At 39.0% G+C, this 22,510-nt stretch overlaps 2 protein-coding genes across 2 annotated transcripts in view; one reads left to right on the plus strand and one right to left on the minus strand.

Moving 5' to 3' along the window:
* cttnbp2 (cortactin binding protein 2) overlaps positions 1–17,854 on the plus strand; it is a 110,829-nt gene extending 92,975 nt beyond the window's left edge. The window contains 12 exon segments of the mRNA XM_084733398.1: positions 2,510–2,589; positions 3,886–3,972; positions 6,610–6,709; positions 8,574–8,735; positions 9,881–10,053; positions 10,439–10,617; positions 11,079–11,317; positions 11,413–11,604; positions 12,082–12,133; positions 12,350–12,449; positions 14,405–14,512; positions 16,286–17,854. Coding sequence (XP_084589524.1) covers positions 2,510–2,589; positions 3,886–3,972; positions 6,610–6,709; positions 8,574–8,735; positions 9,881–10,053; positions 10,439–10,617; positions 11,079–11,317; positions 11,413–11,604; positions 12,082–12,133; positions 12,350–12,449; positions 14,405–14,512; positions 16,286–16,672 — 1,859 coding nt within the window. The 3' untranslated portion in view covers positions 16,673–17,854.
* Positions 17,855–20,762: 2,908 nt separating this feature from the next.
* Positions 20,763–22,510, minus strand: part of cftr (CF transmembrane conductance regulator) — a 43,088-nt gene continuing 41,340 nt past the window's right edge. The window contains exons 27-28 of the mRNA XM_084733498.1: positions 21,019–21,261; positions 20,763–20,977 (exon numbers count right to left, since the gene is read on the minus strand). Of these exons, the coding sequence (XP_084589624.1) occupies positions 21,046–21,261 (216 nt within the window). The 3' untranslated portion in view covers positions 20,763–20,977; positions 21,019–21,045. The remainder of the gene's footprint in view (positions 20,978–21,018; positions 21,262–22,510) is intronic.

The following is a 22,510-nucleotide window of genomic DNA, read 5'->3' on the forward strand; positions in this document are numbered from 1 at the left end:
TCCCGAACTTAAAGGGACAGCTCACTCCAAAATCAAAAATGCATGTTTTTCCCCTCGCCTGTTCTGGAAGAGCAGAAAACATGGTTTGAATGTGCTTTATCTGGACCATGATTTTACAGATCATCTTTCTTAAAGGGACAGTTCACACAAAAACATTTTTTCCCCTGGCCTGTAGTACTATTTATCCATCTATATATATATTTTTTTATTATACTTTTGAATTTTAGAGCTTCAGAGATATTGGTTGCTTCTTTCTAGTCTAAAAGAAAGTATTGATTATCTTGAGTAAATGGGTCATGATTTCTGGTAACAGACTGATTTTGAATTTTTTTAAATGCATTTTTTTTTTTTTGGTGCTTTGAGCACCATAAGACAAGAGCCATTTAGTCCCAAAATACTGGAGAGAAGGCAGATATCGCTATAGCTGATATCGCCAAAACTCTGCAACTCACACACACAAAAAAATTTAGATGGAAGAATATGTAGTTCTGATTTTGGGGTGAACTGTCCCTTTAAGAATGCCACAGCCCAGTTTGAAATCTGAAAATCTTCTGCAGCAACACTTGAGACTAACTGTACCAATGATGAGATAAAAGACACATAATAAATGAAGAGTATCATGTAATTTAAATCCAATTGCTTTTTAAATGAATTCTTATTAAAAAGTTATCATAAATGTTTTACGGCAATTTCAAACTTACAAAAGTGAAACTTAATTTTTTAAAATAATTTATATATTTTTCATGTCCTCTTACACACCAGGAAGCTGTGCCCCACATTTTGGGAATCACTGCTCTAAATGAATCAAATATTTATTGTCTCATATTAAAAGAGGTTGATGGCTGCCACTCATACTCATAAAATCCAAACAAATTACACCCCTGAAGTTTCCTCTTTTTCTTCTCCTTTGTCTTATAGTTTAATCAAATTTCCCAAAAAGGAGCCAGTATGTAACTTTAACTTTACGAAGCCTCCTGGAAAGAACTATGCAGTTCAGTGATAATTATATGGAAATTGAAGATAGTATTCATATGCCTCCAATTAATTAATTCAAATTAATTGCTAGCTTTAATCTAAATACAGAATCTTTTAGTTGGTGCATATAATTCAACATATATGGTGGACATATGAAATGGGGAATAAAAAAAATATCTGCTGGGGTTTAAATGGAAGAATTCTCCATCTCCATTTTCCCCCTAATTAGTAAAAAAAAAACATTCTCTCTCGTAACTTCCCAGGAATTAGGAAAGAAATCACAAATTTAATTACAGAACATTAAATCTGATAAAATTGACTTTTTGCACTGCATATTAAGTGCAATAAGTAGTAGTCAGGGTGCTGAAATTGGAACAAATTGCTGCTCATCTGGAGAGTTGACAATGGTGGAAAATAGAACAGTGGCATCCTGACAAGCTGACGTGCGTCAAGCCGTGATGACACATTTCAAGCAGCTGTAGGCGTGTGGTCTTAACATAGAAAACAATGGATGTTTCGATGCATACGGGACATTTTCTCTGTGTGTTGCCCTTCATGCTGTGCCAGTCCTATTTTACTTGAGGGGATAGTTAAGGTTTTTTTTGAAGTGGGGTTGTATGAAGCACTTATCCATAGTCAGTGTATTACCTACAGTGGATGGCGGTTAGCACACCCCCATTTTGCTGAAGCTGCTGCTGGTGTAGGAAGCTAAGCAATGTACTGTTACTGACAGGATGAGCAGCAAGACATATTGTAGCCATTTAAAAAGAGCAACGTCTGTTTAATTGTACGCTATACATATATAATAGTATTTTCACTGCTTTATCTTGCCATCAGCCTTTTCTGACAGAAAACCACTGTTATAAAGGATGAATATCACTCTCTCCAAAGCAACAAATGAGATATTAAAGGACATTATAGTGTAATAAGACAATTTTGACACAAGTGCCCCTCTGGTGAGAGGAAAAATCTTCTGTGAACACGTCATATTGTCATATTGAATTACATGACAGTAGTAGATTCATGATTGTGTCAAACTGATGTTGATCAGTGTATCTAATACAATTACAAAAGCTTTCTGAATTAATGTTCAGAAATGAGTCTGTCAGGATCTGAAAAATGTTTAATGGAAATCTTTGAGGGTGGATGAGTAAATGTTTTTGTTTTATTCTCCCAGGAAGCAAATTAAAACGTCTCACAGCTGTAATTCATTCTACTCACTGATATAAAGCATTAAGAGCTATTAAGTGAGTAAACAGCTACACTGACCGCTCATTCTGTTCATATTAATCGACAATAGCGCTCGCATTTTCTGTATTGCAGGCTCGAAGCTGAGGAGCACAGCTGTTGAATGTTGTGGGCGTTAAACCTGTGGCGTTTAAGTTTTGGGACAAGGGCACCTTGAGGGTTTTGCCGCTGTGTGATGTAACTGGGGAGCTGCAGCTTGTGGCGTCGGCTGCTGACACTGAGCATGTAAACCAGAGCGGATTTGAGGATTTATTGTGTGAATTTTGTGCGTGTGTGTTTTTGACAGGTCTGTCTGAGTCGTGTCTCGATGAGTTGGCTCTGGAACACCTCTTCCCCCTGCCGCTGCTGCACAACTACGTCCGCCTGGTACACACACACACACACACACACACACACACACACACACACACACACACACACACTCTCATGCAAACACACACAAAGGACTGCCAGGGATTGAGGGATTAGATGAGTAAGACGTTAGAAAACAGGGAGGAAGCTTGAAGACTGCAGCAGGAGAACTGTAAAGAAAGGCAGAGGAAAGGGAGATGAAGTGATGGACGGATGAAAGGAAACTGAGAGAGAGAAGATTAAAGTCTTCAGTGTTTTCTAACGGCTGCACTGCCCCCTGCTGGCTGTGTCGAGAAGAAGAAATAAAGAGCTGCAGGGAATAAAAGCAAGATTTTGTCATCATGAATTAACATTTTACAGTAGCGATTAAAGGCACATGTAGATGAAAGAAACCTCAGTGAGAGTACACACAAAGAAACTGAAGAATCTCAGCATCTATAAATGTCTTAAGTCCCACTTTTCATTGCTGATTTACATTTTTGACAGTAAGCTGATGCTTTATTCCAAAGAGAGTTCGGAGTCTGACAGTGAAATCACAGCTTAGATCTGAGTTGAGATAGTTTGGGCTTCAACTATTGTATTATTAATTTGATTCAGTTAATCATTAAATCCATTATTTAATCCTCTTCACAAATGATTTCTTCATTGTTTAACCTGGTTTACATAGTTTAAAAGAAAATGAAAAGGGGAAAAGTTTGAAACAGTTTATGTTTGTGTGGGCTGAACAATTAATCTAAATATTATCAAAGTCAGAATATGACCTGGTGCAATTTTCCAGTCACAGGAGGTGCAATATTTGTTAAGGACAGCCTTTAAAAAAAACATTTGTGATTGGCATAAATGCCTGCACAAATCACACCATAATCATTTTAATATGTTTTTAGATGAAAATGAGAAGAATTATGTAAAAATGATCATTCCTTCTTATCTCAGTCAAAATAATCCTAATTATATATTTTTTCAAAATTGTTCAGCCCGATTGTGAAGCTATAGAGAGAATGACTTCTGTGTAGACAGTTGGAATAATTACAGAGGTATTAATGCTTAAAGAGATATAATTAAACATGGTGAACTGACCTATCTGATGTTCCTGCTGTGCTTATTTCATGCACTGTGTTGCTTTTGCACAGCGACATCTCACCGCTGGTCAGACAAAGTGATGGTTTACTGGATAAACTCAAGCTGTCTGAGTGCTGAGTACAGAATATGTACTAAATTAGTAACGATATCCAACACTGCTGAAGAGCAGAGCTTTCCATCATTACATTATTATCACTCTTTACATCCATCTCTTTCTCTCTCCGTGTCCAGGTGGAACAGTATGGAAACCTCATCTTTCATGGACTTGAGGGCAGCTGTCAGGAGTATATCGCCAATCTGGTTGCTCGCTGCATCAAGGTACGTCCAGCTGATCCAGGGAGGTAGGATCTTCCATGATGGAGCGCAACATGAAGCGTTTAAAGGGAATCGTATCATAGCTCCTTCTGTAATTCGACTACAAGGATAGGGCTGCAAATATTTTCATGAACATGATTAAAATAAAATTAAATTAAAACCCAAAGACTGCTCATATACTATCATAAATGACAAAGAAAAGCAAATACTTACATTTAAGAAGTTGGAGTCAGCGAAGGTTTGACATTTTTGCTTGAAAAATTATGTATAATCAATTATCAAAATAGTTGGCAAAAAGTTATCTTTCAGTTGAAATATCAACTAATCATTGCAGCCCTACTAGAGAAGAAAAATACATCAAATACACTGAAACAGTGCAGGCTGCATTAATCCTCTTTCCCATCTCACATGCAGTATATTTAGAAACTTCTGATAGTAGTTTTTAAAAGATTTTACTGGTGTTCCTAGTTCAGCCACTGTGGGGTTCCAATTATAAAATCTGAGGCAAATACTAATGACATACCAGTGAGTGACGCGTCTGTCCAATCAGGTGAAGCAAGGGGTCATGTACATGTCTGAATGAAGGAGAGAACTGTCAGTCATCTGTCGAGCAGTACAACCCTACTTACATGATGCCAAATTCATCCATGGCTGCACCAGGCTGCTGAGAGAGAGGTGGAACTGTGAGCATTTTTTTTTTTTTAAATCGCAGAGGTTTCTGAGATTAAAAAGTTTGGGAAAGTTAAATTTGGCTCTGTTGCACAGTGTGATGCAATGACACAGAAACTGGATGCAAACCGCAATATAATATCTCAGTACAACATGATGAAACATAGTGCAGGTCAGCTACTGGTGCAGTCCTGCTTCAGGACGTCTACAGGATAGAGATGTGAGGGATGACTACAGTCAAACCAAATGATCAAACCAACTAGTAACTATCAAAGACATACAGATGTAGATTTTTTTGGGGGGGGCATTTTAGTTTGACTAAAAGCTAAGAGAATTGCTCTCCCTGCCTGATTTGAAAGCCCTTATAAATACAATGGTGAATGAATCGGTTGGTAATGCTTTCAACAAATTGCATGTACAATCTGTCCTCCTGTCTTAGCCAGGTCTCCCTTGAAAAATAGATACTTGATTTTAACAGGATGTACCTTAAGTAAAAACATGCATTTGTCCCCACCGATAAAAACATGAAAGTAGCAGAAGATTTTTCTTCTGACAGACGTCTAGAACGTGACTCATAAAGGTCACAATGCCTCCAGTGAGGTAGGTGGTGGTAGTACGCAACCTCAAAAGCAATGGCTGCAATCTTACAGAAAATGGAAGCATAAGAAGCATCTATGCACAATTAATAACCACGGAGGAGCAGGAACAGAGGAGTATGTCCGATATTATGCCTGAGCTTCCTTGAGTCTGGGGAAGAGAGGGTGAAGGAAAACTCCAACTCCAATTTACTATTTGGACTCGTTTTTTGGACGTGTAATTGTTATGTATTGCTCCTTTAAAGCTGCTACAAGGAACTCTCATATTTTGTTGATTTGGAGGCCCATCTGGACAAAAGTGGTAGTGTTTCCACCATTATACCCACAAAATACAGTATAAAATATAAATCTCCCCCTGCTTCCTTAACTGGCTCACGTACCACTCACTGCAACTTTGCCTGTGAAAATGTAAACACAGGCTCGATTCATCTGACTTAAAAGAGAATCTGACCCGAGAATAATCTTACTGAAATAATCTTCTCCCTGATGGTCTCATTTTCTTATGTAGGTCATAAAGAGCCATTAGTATTAAATTTAGACTGTTTCATAACCAGTTAAAAACTCCTTGTTATGTTTAAATAGACATTTACACCATGAATTGATGCAGAAGAGACAAGTTGGTGCACAGAAAATCACCGGAGTGCATGAAATAAACAGTTTAATGTTAAAAATTTTCTTGGGAAGAACCCCCTTAGCACCCACTTCATATATGCTGCCCCCAGTGTTGAAACGAAACCTATGCCCTTGATCATAGAGCACATCTGGTCCTGTTTTCATGAATCACTGCAGTGTTCAGTCTGAAGTGTTACCATGGTAAAGGCATCAGATGGTGTTTCACTGCAGTGGAACAGAAAGCTGATATGAGCAGATAAAGTAACTCGTGTACTACAATGATTTTGAAGTATACTCTTTTCTTCAGTTGCATTGCAAGGTTATGATAAATATTAATATTTTAAATGTACACTATAAAAGAGGTTTTCTGTACACTGACCTCTTTGAAAAGACAGCTTGTCCTCTTAAATGTCACCTGATTTTGCTTTTTCCACAGTGCTGCTTGTGCACCTCTCCCTTTTCACGTGTTAATGTTCATTTTTTTAGTCATGTAATTTTAAACGTGTCTGAACTGACATAGAACACGATTTAAAGAGAAATAAATGTAGGAGAAACAGCTGCGTCTTGATTGTACTCTCTTTGATAGCAGCAATGTGCCTGGAAAAGCCCTTTCTGCTCATTCAAATTCTCCTCTTGCTCCAGTTCTCTCGGAGCATAGTAGTAGTAGATTTCCTTTGTTTCCATGACAACGTGCTCCCTTCTCACCTCACTGTCTCTAAACTCGTCTCCCTCCCTCCCCTCCCTCTCTTCTCTTCTCCACCAGTCAAAGCAGGAGGCGGGGGGGCTCGGCTGTGACGTGGTGAGGGTGGAGGTGGAGGAGAGCCTGACCAAAGAGCAGCTGCTGGAGACTTTCATCACCTGCGGTAGGGACACACACACACACACACACACACACACACACACACACACATATTCAGCATATACAGGTCTCACACAGCAGCAGTAATGAGATTTTTAAGTTGACATGTTGAATTTCCACCACCTGGCGGAGATCATCAAAAAAATGTCACGCCAACGACAGCTGTGGATGTCACTGGTGTTAACACAGTATCTCAGGAACACTTGGAAAGAAAAAAAAATCAAATTTGGTACAAATGTTCACATTTGACTCAAGGATGAAGACATTAGATTAGATTTCTTTTCAAAGGTCACTGTGATCTCACAAAACATGTTTTTGGCCATAACTCAAGAATTCTTGCTCTCATAGTAGTGCTGCAGAGAAACGACTTGCATTTAACTGGTTATGTTATCTTCTAGTTCACTAGTTCTCAGCTGAATCAATTAGTGCAGTGAGGAGCGGAGCAGGGAAAAAAGGCAGCTCTCCACGCACCAACAGGCCTGATATCAATCACAAAACACTCAATACGGAGTGAGTCAGAGAAAAGCAGAGGCATCCCACAGATAAAAGCTAATGAAAGAGCAGGGAGAAGACCAAGAAGCTGCTGTCATTCCTCACCACAACACCAAGGATAATTATTTTACAGTCATAGCAGAGCAGCGTGTATGCAAACAAGTGAGCCAAACAAACACTCACTCATTTTTTCAAAATATATTTAGCAAATGCCAATCTGATCAAGCAAGCAAGCTAACATTAGATACCTGAAGCTAAGCATGTTTGTTAACTGTCGACAGGCGCTAACATTAACTTTCACATTAACTTATTGATATGTTTGATGTGTTTGATACAGCACCTCCAACCCTTTTGTATCCCTTGACGTTGCATCCAACAGTTCTTTTTTTGGGGACTTATGTGAGGGTATTATTACCAAAGGTTATGACAAATGGCTCAGCAGCTGCAGCTTACAGCGGCCATGTACACCAGATCCATAAGGTAATACATGATAATAAATGAGTGAATGACACTCAGCTCACCATTTGTTTTTTGAGGATGAGTCAAGTCTCAGAAGTACAAGGAGCAAAATGCAAAACAGTAATTACAATGTTGTATTTGCATCTTATTAGCCTCAGACAGCTACCCAGCTAGTATAATCAATAGCTGGGTAGCAGACAACTAAATTAACAAATCAACAATCACAAAATAGCTGTAAAGAGCAAAGCTGTTACAAGAAAAGTTCTTCAAAGAATCCCTACCTGTTAATTAGCATATTAAATACCATCAGATGAGGTTCTTACGTATAAAACAAGGAAATCTTGGCTAACCTGGAGCTTAAATTCAAGACCTCACACAAAAGGGTCTGGAGCACAAAGCTGTCAGAAATCAGCATTAATACTCTGCAGCAGCTAATTTTAAATTAGGGCTCAGATTTTCAGAATTAAACCGAAGTTCCTCAAGGTTCCCTCTTGGGTTCGTCCATGTTTTAAATCTGAAGAATCGGTTGGCAGCTGTGGGCTGCCAGTCCACAACCGCCGACTCATCAAATTGCTTTCTTGTTGCCATGGTGATTTTTTAGGGAGAGGATTAGTCAGGCAGAAAAAAGCTACTGTGCTGTTATTGAAGCCGCATTGTTCTGTTTTCTCCAATTGTTTGTGTTTTTCAGTCTAATTTCTGATGAAATTTGGAAAAATGCAATCAAGTTTGTTACATATAATGCCACTGAGAGCAATGAACCATCACTCTCCTGTTTGAAAACAGTATACAATCCGTGTCCACTTTGCAAACCACCACATAACTGTCCCAACACGACTGAAACACTTTGACTTTTGATTTTTAGTTCATGAGTTATAATTAGAAATCTCACTGCTGGCTCATGACTCTTCCCGTCTCAGGTTTCCTGGTGCCGGCGGTGGGGTCGGGGGGTCACACTGGTCACTGTGTGGTGGTGCTGCTGGAGGGACTGGAGAAGGCTTCATCCCTAACAGGCCTGCTGGGAGACCTCTGCCACAGTCTGGACAACAGGGGCTCTGCTTCACCGCTGGTTCTCAACACCGGTATGACTCAGTACAGCCAGACTTTGACATGAACCATAATCAAATACTGTATACAGTTTAAAGCCACTAAGCCACTATAATTATGTGATTATAGCATTGCATTCTCAGTGTTTACTACAAGGAGGCAGCAAAGTCAGAAATGTTCAAATCCTGCACATAAGATTGTCTCATTAGATTTAAACATTTTTTTTTTAAAGTTTAGATAGAGCTGGAACAATTAGTCAGTCAGTTGATGATCAATTAATTCCTTCGAGTAAATTTTTAAGAAGAAAAGTGAAAATTCACAGCTTCTTAAATGTGCATATTTTCTGTTTTTTTTTTTTCTATTCCAGACAGTAAACTGAATATCTTTGGGTTGTAGACAAAAATGACATTTAAGGACATCATTTTGGGCTTTGTGAAGCACTGATCAACATTTTCTCCATTTTCTGACATTTTATGGACCAAACAGCTAATCGATTTAATTAAGAAAATAATCAACAGATTAACTGACAGTGAAAATCGTTGTTAATTGCAGCTATAAATTTAGAGCAATATTAAAAATGTAAATGATTTATTTGGGGATAAATAAAGTTAAACTTATCTATAAATAGATACTAATCCATTAAAAAGCCTAATGTAGCTATAACATACCAGATAATTTCCTCATCAAATCATAAATTTAGGTAATATTTGTGTTAAGTCATTATATTCATCATCATTTTAATCATTTTAAATAGACCTAAGGAGTGTCAGAGAGAGCTTAATTGCTTTTGCCTCGAAGGCACATTTGAGCTTTACTTGCACAGTGACATCTATGTTATGATAAAGAAATAAAATGGGGTCTAATAATTTTGAGCATATATGTGTATATAAATATGTCATTTGCCATAGCTGCAAGGTGCTGGAAGAGCTTCAAAATATACCTTCAAAATGCTTTAAAAGTTCTTGAATTTGACTGAAAAGATGTAAGAACACTGATGATTAGTACCTGATATTTAAATTTCAGTATTCATATTTAAAATAATGGCATGCAAACATTGTATCAGAGTAATTCTAATAATTTTGTCCAACTAGTGCAAATGTAAATGTAAAGTCAGATACATGCTGTCACATAAAACCACCATATAAACGGTTCACTGACAGAATATTTATTCATCCCTCAGGTCTCCACCACTTCCATGAAGGCGGCTTCCTGATTGCCACGCTGTCAAAGCCACGGCTGCAGGGATCAGAGCTCCGTCTCCAACAGCATTTCCGCTGGGTAACGCTTCGCTGGGACCAGGAGCCGCTGCACGGCCTGCTGGGAAGGCACCTCCGCAGGAAGCTGCTTCATAAGGTCGGTGAGGGGAAGCTGTGTTCACTTTTGCCTCGTTTTCATTGTTACACAACAGTGTTAAGCAAAATCACATCTGGACTGATATATGTTAGTTAACATTTTTCTGCTGGAAAAAAAAAATCTCAAATTTCCCACCATGATGACGATACATGCGACAAACTTTAAATGGTTAATGGTAACATAATCAAATAATAATCAAGAAATGTTATGAAGATTACAGAATACAGAACATACATTCAACACAGACGGTTTTAATTGATTCAGCTGACAAGAAAATCGATGCTGAAGCTCCTTTTTGTTTCATCACTCACTCATTGTTTTTTTAATAGCAAGACTTAAGCAAAAAGTTAAAATTTAATCTCTTCCTCTTCCACCTCTCTTCCAGATGGGGACTGGCGTTTGGTCAGCTGATGGCATCATGGAGCGGTCGGTGTTGTGGGTGAGCCAAGTTTGGCAGCAGCTCAACGCCTGTTTGTCCCGTTTGGGGACCCATGAGGCCTTGCTCGGCCCACAGCTCTTCCTGTCCTGCCCCGTGGTCCCAAGCAACACGCAGGCAATCGTCAGGTGTGTGTTTGTGTTACTGTGTCATAAAAAAAAATGCTTGTGACATATTAAAGGGATAGTTCAAGTCTTTGGAAGGAGGGTTATATGAGGTGACTTATCCATAGTCAGTGTATCACCAACAGTAGATGCATTTGACGCTGCAACTAACAACTATATCCATTTTTGATTAATCTGTCAAACATTCTCTCAGTTAGCTGTTTGGTCTATAAAAGGCCAGAACATGATGAAAATGTCAATCTGTGTCTCCAGAAAAGAAGGCAGAATATACACACATCAAAGAAATTGGGAGAAGAGAACTCTGTAAAAATCTCTATACGTGCTGTGACACGTGATACTGTGACTGACAGACTCAGAGTTCACAAAAGACTGCTTACGAGAAGAGAGAGGACATTCAGTCTAACTATGAGGCTGATGTGTGTGTGTCTGTGTCTGTGTGTCTGTGTGTGTCTGTGTGTGTTCAGGTGGCTGGCTCGGCTCTGGAACGCCGTGGTCGTCCCCCGTGTGGAAGAAGCCATCATCTCCCGGGTAACAGCCAAGCGCTCCTCCTCCACAACCACCTCCTCTTCCTCATCGCCGTCGTCGCAGCGACCGTCTCCTAGCAACTGTGGGCTGAGTGCCGGGCAGCAGGCTGTGGTGAAAGCTGCCCTCAGCATCCTGTTCAACAAGGCGGTTCTCCTGGGCTGCCCTCTGCCTCGACACGGTATGTGGGCGCCAAAGTCGGGAACGATCGACCTGCTATAGAATAAAAACGACAAAAGATACTGACGTGTGTTTTTTTTCCTTCACCTCCTGCAGAGATCGACAGATACCTGCTGGAGTTTCGCGGTGGGACCTTCCCTCTGTCAGCCATCAGCTCCTATAAAGGAAGCGGCGGTGGAGGAGGTAGAAAGGGACGTGACAGCGGCAAGTTGAGACGATCGAACACCAGCCCTCGGAAGAAAGGAAGCCCCGCCTTAAACTGGAGCTGTGGCGGCTCCTTTAGGGAGGGTAAGATGGCTGCTCTGCCAGCAGTGATACAAGCTCTGTCCCAGTCCAGGGGTCTGAAGCACCATTAAACTTTGTCCTTCAGGTTACTTTAAGGTCAAGCTAATAATATTGTGACTTAAAAATGTAGTATATCTATATGACTATAATTTATATAATTTTTCTTATTAATGACATATGCAGGGATCAGATAAATCAGGACAGACTTTGTTGACCCGGTGTGGTCTAGAGGTCCAAAAATGTGGATTTCAGAGGGTCCAGCCCTCCGCTGGGGACACTGGCTTTGTGTTAACAGTATCCACAAGATGGCGGTGTTTTACATGTGCTGCAAGTTACTGTCATTCAGAAACTGTTGCACAGGATAATCCACAGGCCTCAGTGTGGATAGTTTACTCCATATTTTATTTATTTGAACTATTTGCAGAGTTATCTTCCTGTATACTTTATTTCTATAAAGTTTTATATTTGCTTGTGTTGCAGGTTCTCTGTCAAGCACTGATGTCAGCTTCATCAGCAATGGCAAAGATCAGAGGTTTGTGCTCTGTCTATCTATTATCATTATTATGATGATGCAGTATTACTAGTAGCTGTTGTATTAGTCCAGCTGTGTATGTGACTCATGAAATTTGTCAGGTTCAGTCAAAAGAACGAGTCTCAAACAGAACAAACAAGCATCATAACAAACATGTAAAGCAGCAGAGTTAATTTGTTCTTCTATGACAGTAAATTCATTTCATTGTGTTTGCAGGGAGCCTGTAGGTCTGTCTGTCTTCTCTGATGATGAGACCGATCTGATCAGAGAGCTGCAGACCATGTGCTCCAGCAAGTCAGAGCCAGACATCAGTAAGGTAATGTACTGTCGCTCACACACACAACAACAATCAGTTACATACAGACATTTAACCAATAGTCAGCCATGAGTTCAGTACAGAATCTAGAAAAAAATCCTCTCTTTGCTTTGAGTAAACCCCTAAAAACTCACCTATGACCATCAGGAGTACATATTTCCCCATCCCTTATATGTAACTTCACACATTTGCCTTTACCTAGTATGCATGGATCTATGAATATGCAGTGTGCAAGTACCACTCTGCTTGTTTTGCTAGCTACTGTACGCTACACAATGGCCATTGGTAATAAAGGAGTAATTCAGCCATACACAGTGGAAACTGATTCCAAAGAAGAATAGCAAATAGTGTAATAGTCTTCCACAAGTGAGTGTATCTGAATGATAATGTACTTTAAATATCATTCTCTATGTTAGAAACGTAACTGTAAGAGATAACGTAAGTCTTCAGCCTGACAACATTAAGCACCAAACTGAACAGTACAAAGCCAGCATGAGAAAGGAAATATGATGCTCTGGTATATTAAAAATATATTAAAAGGACATTATTTTTATAGTAACAAAGTATCTAGTAACAAAGTATCAGATAACAATGAGAAAGATATTGCTTGTTGTGATGAATCTACAGAGAATTATCTATGAATCTGCAGCTCCCTTCGGCTTTTGGAGCTTTATAGTGAGTTTCAGCTCATTGCTTATCTGCCCCTCGCCGTTTTTTTAATAGCATCATTTTCAGCCACAGCAGCCAACTGTTTTCAGCAAAGAAGCCAAACAACAGACAGACATGTAAGGAGACTAGCTAACGTTTAGCAACTAAAGTACCAGATATTTCCCTAAGAAGATAGTGAAGAGAATCACAGTGCTGAAGAGAGTGAATACAGGACTTGTATTCGCCAAACATGATTTAAAATGGATGATATCATTGCTCTGTTCACAATATCAGCTGGTTTTGCAGGTTTAAATTCATCATAGACTCATGATTTATCAAGATAAAGATCTTTACAACAAATTCAGAAACTGTTCTATTTAAGCTAATACAGGTGTTTGTTATTAATTCACATAAATATTACAGTCGATTGAAGCAGTATAACATATTCAGTAGCTCTACACTGTTTAGTGATGGATAAATACAAATAGGGCCCTCTGACACCACTGAGTGTTTCTATCAGGAAGCAAACAAAAATACAAAATAAACCTCCTGAGAAAACAGAAACCACTCAGATCTTAATTACACTGACATTTCCAAACACTTGGCTTTTAGGTCACATGTTTTGACTCATTTGGCTCTTAAATTCATCGCTGTCATCCTTCCAAATATAGACACTGTGTGTGTGTGTGTGTGTGTGTGTGTGTGTGTGTGTGTGTCTGGGGCACTGCGCTGGCTTGGTAATGACATTCACCTTTAACTAGATCGTGTGCTGTTTGAGATAAGGGTTGGGCATATTTATCATGTTGATTCTGGCCTTTCATTCCTGAGAGTTAAAATTGACTAAATGAGAAATTTTTCCAGTGTAATTACTCAACAGCCTCAGGGGCGTCAGTCTTTGAAACCTGCCCTAAAATATCATCTTTTATCTGAAAGTAGTCTGACATTGGGTGGAGTGTTAAATGTCTAACCATGATTTAAATGCTGAGATAATTCTGGTGAAAAACACTGATTTGTTGGAGGTTTGAGCAATTCCTAAGAAACTGAAAGATTTTTTAAACAAATACTTCACCAACCATACCAAAAAGATAATCAATTGACATCTTTGTTTCCGAAATTGACCTTTGAATGTAATCCCCCTAATCCTCACCTGCATGACCTGGTGACTCTCCATCAGCGACATCACACCCAGCAATTAACTTCAGATGCCGCCTGCTGTACACTAACGGGACACTCACACAGTTTAAGCTGTTTGTTGTTACTCACAGTTAATCAAGGTTTTACCTGCTGCTCTGGTTCATCTCCCACAGATCTCTCAGGCCAAAGACGACTTGATCCTGTTCTCCAGCTCTCCCAGTGAAGCCAAGTCCCCCTGCAAGGCCGAGCAGGAAACCGCCATCCAGCAGCGACCGCAGACGGTGAGAACGAAAGGAAGAGAGTGCAAATACATCAATGACTGGAAATAAATAATAGTCATTGTGAACAAGGACATAGTGAAAGGGTGTTTGAATAAGCACAACTATTTGAAATCCATTGAAAAGTGAAAATCTATGGCAGTTTGCACAAAGTGAAGATAAAGGTTCTTCTTCTTGTTCGTGCAAGCAGCCCCTTGTAACACGTAACACCCACCACCTGTTAGCAGTAAGGTAAACACACACACACACACACAACACAGACATGTACCTACACAAGGCTGCATTTCAGTCATTATTTTGGCATTTTTGTTTTTTTTACTCTGTGGAAAAAATATCACCCTCCACTAATCTCGCTCCTCATCATCACTCCATTAAGCAACCTGGCTGCGCCACAAACGGGTGACTCAAATTTAAAATGAATGTGTGTGATTGTTTTGTACAACTTTTAATCATGTGTCTGTGACGAGTTTGAAGTTACCTCACACATAATTGACCTGTCCAATTGAACAATATGTCATTACTGCAGGGCTGCTTGTAGCTGTGAAGTTGTAAAATACTATCAGTTGAATTGAAGAATTATTAGCATTTCAACACCTATGATTTGGGAATTAAATGTTCATCACAGAACCATGTCCTTGCCTGCAGAAATAAAACTATTATACCAATAAAGAGATAGGGATAGTTCAGATTACTTGTTGTGGGTTGTATGAGGTATTTATGGATAGCTAGTATATTACAGAGAGTAGAGTACCAACATGGAAGCCAAGCAATGTGCTGCTGTGGACAGGGCTCAGCAGCAAGAAGTATTTTAGCCACTTAAAAAAGGACCACCTAAAAATAATCAATATCAGTTAAGTGTATGCTATATTTAGAATATTTTCACTGTTTTACCTTGCCATCAGATATGCCACTGATATATAAGATAAGTGTTGCTCTCTCCAAAGCAACCGAACTCCATAGGTGAAACTGGTCATTTTACCTCGCAGAACACTCAAGTTTCTGGTCTACCGCTGCCTCAATCATTTAGTTAGATGGAGCTGGAAGCAGCAGTTGATCAGAAACTCCTGTGTTCTGTGAAGTAAAATTACTGGAGTTTGGTTGCTTTAGCGAGAGTGCTATTTGGCTCATAACAACGGCTTACTGGCAAGAAAAGGTGTCTGATTGCAAGGTAAAGCGTTGAAAATATTGCCTACACTTAATAAAGGTCCACTAAAAAAAACAACAACAAAAAAAATCAGTTTAAGTGTCTAAAATATGTTTTGCTGCTGACACTGTCCACATCAGTACACTGCCTAGCATCTATGCTGGTGCCCCTCTCTGCTTCTCCAAACTAGACGTGTGCTGACTTGCATCTACTGTAGGTAATACACTAACTATGGATAGTACCTTATACAACCCACAGCAAATTATCCGAACTAGCCCTTTGACTAATCTTTTCTTTTAGCCTGAACTCCACCCTGATTTTTACTAAATAGCTTTGTAGATATTTGATTGTGTTTTTTTTCCCTTACTTTGTATAAGTTTGTATTAACTATTGTATGCCTTGTAGTGTTGCACTCAGACATACAAGCAAAAATGACAGAAATTCTTATGTAAATAATACATAAGACCAGTTGAGAGAGATGTTTAACTCCTGCTCACCTGGACAGTCACTGTAGCCTTCATGATGATCAGCCTGAAAAAAAGAAAAAGCTTATTTATAGGTAGATAATTTTGGTGACTGAAATGGTGTTTAAAATGTCTCCAACTCACCAAACTCTCTGTTTCTTTATGCAGACTGTCGTCCGTCAGTCCAGCCGCAGCTCCACCCAGGCAGCCGTCCAGAGCAGCGACCGACGTTCAGGCCCTCCTCGCGCCAAATCACAGCTCCCTGTCCCCAGCAGCAGGGGGCAGCAGACACGAGCCTCCACTGCTGCCTCCATCAGCAGCAACAACAACAGCAGCAGCAGCAGCAGCAGCAGCCCGAGCCGAACCCAGACGCCCCCCAGCCGCAGCAGAACCACCAATAACAGCAGCAGCAGCAGAACAAAGCAGGTTCCCTCCAGCGGCAACAGCAGCAACAACAACTACTACCGCAACAACATCAACGACAACAACCAATCACATGAGGACATCTGGATCCTCCACAGAGACCTGCATGAAAACAACAATAACAGCAAGTAGACATCTTCTCCCCCCCTCAACCTCCCCCTCCCACGATTCTGCTGTGAACCTCCCTCCATAATGTAAAGACTAGGTACCTGACGACCTTTGACTCTTAGTATTTGTACTTGTTAGCCGTACTTGTTACACTGTACTACAGTTGTGTACTTGGGGACCATAGTTTTATTCTATTACAGTATTTGAAGTATTTGATCGTTTGGTTTGGTAAGATTTCTACGTGGGGAAAAAAACAACAGAAGGTAATGCAGCAGGTTACTTTACTGTTGCCTTATTCCAGTGCATCAACCTGCAGATTACGGGACAGTATTCAGAAGATACAGTGTAAGAATTTACTGACATAAGAGTTTAAAGTATTTGACTGCCTCAAAACAGAACTGACACGGTATTTTTGTGTACTTACAGTGAAATACTGTACTTCTCCTGGTATAAGGCCATTGAAGAGTAACTGAAGGTACTTACAGGTGTTACCTTTTAGTGAAAAGTGTTTTCTTTTTGGATCAAAGAAAGAAACAAGCAGGTTTTTCTTTTCTTTTTTTTTTTTTTTTTTTTTTGCTATTAAGTATTTTGAGATATTCAAGTGTTTTATCTTTAAATAGTTGCAAGGTTGGTTTAAATACTGTTGAAATTAATCAGGGTTTTACCAAATATATTTGTAAATAAGAATTAGTAAGTTTAAATGCTCTATAGATTGGTGTATGTGGTATGAAGCTTGTACAGTGATGAAACCTTAAAGCAAAACTGCTGAAAAAAAAGACAACTTGTACATAGTGTTTGTAAAACGAGTTTGGTTCTGAACCCTTCACTTGTTTCAAAGTGAAGCGGCTGTGGCAATAAGTAATAGAACTGTATAAACACAGGATGTCCTCAATCAACTGTAAGCCATAATAAATATTTTAAATGCCCATCATTTCCCCCGAGTCATGTTCAATTTAACCCCAGCTGAGCCCAACTGTGTATTTTTCCTTTTTTGCTTTCCATTATCACTGTGTTCTTCGTATGTTTTTACTTTCAAGGACAAGTTTTATTTTAAGCGGACATTGTTTATATATATATATAAATATATCTATACATATGTACAGGAGAGATTTTAGTCAACCTATGATTTTGATCTGTACGATAGCTGTTTGAAGTTTAAAGAATTGTCTTTCAAGCACAAACATTAAAATGGCACTGTTAAAAATCCCCATCGGACTTTTCTGTTCTTTTAGTCTTTCTCTTTATTTTGTGCGCACAAGTTTTGGATCTGTTGTAGTATCTTCTTTGGTACCCAATTCCAGTTGAAGTAAAAATCTTATATTCTGGTACGTCATCAAGCTTATTGTTTTGTTTTTCATCAACTTGGCTTTCCATTACTTAAAGTTTTAAAAATGTCCTACATTTCCCAGTGTGCTTTTCATTCACCTGCAGAAAGGGTTTAGAGTTTTTGCATACAGTTTTACTTGATCTGTTGGTGGAAGGGTTGACAGGCAACAGTGATGACATGTAGAAGTTAAATGTCACAGCTGAACTCATTTCACAAAACATCCACATCCCAAGTCCATACGACATGATAAGTTTCTAAATTCCTGCAAGGTGTTCCTGAGATATCTCAGTCACAAGAATGGACATAACAGTGACCTTGGACTTTGACTCCAACTTCAATTAATTACTTTGTGATCATCAAAGGTCAAAGTGGACATTTGTGCAAAGTTTGAGGAAATTCTGTCCGGGTATATCATGTTCACAAGAATGGGACGTGCAGACAACTCAAAAACACTACGGAGCGCAGAGGAAGTGCAGAGGCATAAAAATTTTGTGAAAAAAGATCTCTGTCATGCTTTGATTTTGGCAGCAAACCCTAGTGTTTACTGTTGATTCTAAAAACAATCAAGACATTTTCTGCTGCGAAAAAAACAAACATGTCCTGGACACACAAAAGAAAGATGTACAATATGTGGTCAAAGGTTTTCCTTTAACATAGACGCTAACCAGCTTTTAAGAAAAATGACACAACCACAGTGAAATTCTCAAAATCTTTAGTTTTACTGGAAATATAGTTGATTGAACAAATACATTTATACATTTTTTGGACATCTGTGTCCTTTTCCTATGAGTAAGAAACAGATTTGTTCTTAATTTACTCTGTAAAAAAACACAGTCACAGTTAACACATCAAGGCATTTCTCCACGGTACCTTAATTTTCTGCATCGCTGCTTTACAAAACTATTATTCAGTATGAAAGGAGCAACACGCTCTTCCCTCAACCAAAGAAAGTAAAGTGATGTTAGAAGAGTCAAAGTGGTTTCCAGTTTCCGAGGGAAGTACAGAGAGAACTTGGAAAATGATTTCAGGAACGGAATGCTAAATGTTTGCTTTGCATTTGTACAGCAGTGGCTCTGAAAAAATATACTTTATTTCACATAAAATATGTTTTTTGTTTATTTTTGATGAATTATCGGCTCCTCTCTATAATTCATCAAGTAGCAGAGGCTGAAAAATGAAAGTAAAAAGCAGAATTTGTTATCAAAGGTCACAATTCTACATCTAGTCTTCATTTGATGGAGGAATTGAAAAAAAAACTGTACAGCATTTAATCATTTGACTGTTTCCTTGCTGTGAGAGCTGATGAGTACCTCAGGGTGTCTCTAAAGTGCATTCAGATAGAAAAATAAGGGTATCTGAGTCATCACTCGTTAACAGAGTCAGCCAACAGCGTCACTGTTCTTGTTGATGTGTGTGACGGCAGTGGAGGTTACTGCAGGCTCAGACTGACAAACCAAAGATACGAAAGCAAATATTTAGAAGATATTTTACACATGAAGCCGCTGTAGAAGTCTGAATTGATCACTAGAGCTGTTTCTCAAAGCTCTGATCTCTTCTGATCCTGGATATATAAGCATCAAAGTTTGATGCTTTGATCTCTTTCTTAGGCTGGAGATATATTTGATGTTTAAGCACACATTTGCGTTTGCGTAGCGTCAGTTTCTGAGCCTTCGCTTCAAACGGCATGTGAATCCAGGGTGTGTATGCAAATGTATAGTTAAAAGCAAGTATATCTTCAGCCTTAGTGTCTCTTTACTAACAACTCAGCAGCAACATTTTTGTTTCTCTGTTAAAAAAATCTGAGTATTAATAAGTAATTTGTTCTTTTCTTATTAATGTTTCTCATTCACAATGGTTACATTGATGAGGCTAAAATGGAGGACAAAGGTTTGTTTTCAAATTTAGCCAACTTGGCAGAGAAATTGACATTTTTTCGCTCATTTTCTCATGTGCAAAATTATCTGCATTGTTAATTCTATCTAGATACCTGAATCTGATTAGACTGGATGCATATGATGAGTTAAAGTTGTGCTTTTTTCGAGCTGTTCAGGTGGCTCTCAATGCTCATAGTTACTCTTTTTAGTTACACAGGAGAGAAAAGCTCCAATCTGATCATGCTGTCAGGAAGCATACGGTACAATGAGTCAGACTTCTACAGTGGCTGCTGTTCTGTGTTCAGTCTGAGCTAAAACAAACTGAACAGACTGAAAGCTCCAGTGAAAACCAGCCGATTGTTAACCGGTCAGAAAGTAATCCCTTAGTTCAAACCAATGAAAATGTTTTTTAAAACAATTAAGCAAAAACCTGTACACCAATTAATGCTTTTTCAAAGCTAATACATTTTTTTTGTCTCATAGGAGAAACGTTTTGAGGATTAACGTTCACACAGTTTGTTCAGCTCCCCAAAATACAGCTGACTGACTGAAACCTGCAAAGGCACTTGAAATGGTTAAATAAGAAAGTCTCCAGTCAGTCAGACTGATCCACAGAGTTTGGAGCATGTTGTTATGTGCTGAATATACATGTCAGTTGTATATAACTTCTAACCTCCTTGTCTTCTCCCTGTGGTCCTTGTTACATGGAGGATTTTATCTTTCATCCTCTACCACTTGTACATTGTGTCAGTTTCAATCAATAAATGAGCAGCTGTGTTTTTATTATATATGTCTGCTGTATGTAATCTGTCCTTACATGTGTACAATACTGTGTACAGTATGTGTTTGATGGCTCAATCAGTATCATTGGTCTAAATTGTTTTTTTTTTTAATCAAGTATAAACAACTTTGTTTAACATCAACATGATGGAAATTTAAATTTTTTGATTTTAGTAAATTATGATTCAGTGTGAATTCAGTTCTGCTGTTGAATAAAATAATTTGTCTGGGTTCCAGTGGAAGGTTTTAGTGTCCCGTACTGATTGAGATGCTGTGTTACTGGTAACGTGGGTGAATAATGGCTCAAAAATGTTTACTATTGGCCAGTCAGACTCAAAAGCATCACCATTAAAACACCTGATCAAACCAGTCCTTTAGAGTCAGGGGTGTGTGAGTGTGTTTGCGTGCCTTGCTGGTTAGAGACGAGTGTCCTGGACTTCGTCCTCAGCTTCTTCTGGCAGTGACGAGATTTTGGCGGCCTGCGATGGTGCCCTCTTGCTGGAGTTGAGGCGGTGAAGCGTCGGGAAGAGGCGGAGCCGATCAGCCGGGCTCATGGCCTGCTTCAGGTGACTCGTCTCATTCAGCAGCTTCTGGATGGAGTCGTAGCTTTTCATGGAGCTGCCCTCGATCATCTGGAGGAGACGGTGATTATGTATTATTATATTATATGTATTATTATGAAAATATTACATTGCTAAGATTTTTTTTAAAGCTGATTGAAGATAGAAACTCATTTTGTAGGAGAAATTGTTTTCCAGGTTTTATATGAACAACTTAGCTGCTTCTGCTGCAATCTCCACAAAATATCAACATCAAAAATCAATCAAACAAAAATCTCCTCCTGCTTATTTTTAACCAGCTACCATACTACTCTCTCTAACTTTGCCTATGAAAATGTAAATACAGCCTTTTTAAAAAATCTAAGTTCAAGGAGAGTCCAACCCAGTGGCAGCCATCAAGGATGGTCTATAGAGGCATCAGTGTCAAACTGAGAAAACTGTTTCACGATCAATTAAAAACTCCTTGCAGCAGCTTAAATAGTGGGTTTGGTTGCTGTTGCAGTGTCCCTAAAAAATTAAAAAAAAATTTTTTTAATTTTTGTGGAAAATTGTAGAAATACAGTATGTGTGAGGGCTCTGATTTTCATTTTATTTACACTTTGCACAGAACAAAGTGAAGCCTCCCTCAGCACTGAGCCACATTATGTCCACTCTACAACCACAGCCAACAACAAACACACCCGGCTGGTGGTACAGGATGCATTGTCTTTAATTGTGTCATCAATAATATGAAACTGCAAACTGAGAGCAGAGTTTTCTGCTTAGCATCAGGTTCACTTGAGGCAATCTGAGGTTTTGCCTCAGATTTGGCAGTGGAGAGTCACAGTAGACATGGTGACAGAGAGAAAGATGAGCAGAGTGGAGACATTGCTAGTCAAAGGGTTTTTTATAATGTGTCCTTTCTGGGTGTAAAAATGTTCACTTGTATCATCTTGAACCACTGACCCAGCAGGAAGAGCCCAAAGCATCTGAGCCAAAATGTACTACAAGTAATATGACTGCAGGTATCAGTGAAGGTTTCTCACCCTTGTAAATTAACAGATGCAATTAGTACTGATTTTCAGGAGGGAATGGTACATTTTATTTTAGGGGGAAAAAAAAGTAAGGAAATGATGATGTGATTTTTGCAGGAGTTTTTAGCCAAAATTCATGTCCCCTTACATATGGAGAATACAATTGGTAGGCCAGGGCATCTGTGGAGCACCACAGTTATAATTGTATGTTGTGACACATTTCACTTTTATCAAAAAACACTGCAGCTCCTTGCAATATATTGATTAATTTTTCAGCCTTAATCTCCGTACATGTATATCAAATAAAT

The sequence above is a fragment of the Lutjanus erythropterus genome, chromosome 13 (assembly GCF_056507025.1).
Source record: "Lutjanus erythropterus isolate fLutEry1 chromosome 13, fLutEry1.hap2, whole genome shotgun sequence".
Classification (NCBI taxonomy): domain Eukaryota; kingdom Metazoa; phylum Chordata; class Actinopteri; order Lutjaniformes; family Lutjanidae; genus Lutjanus; species Lutjanus erythropterus.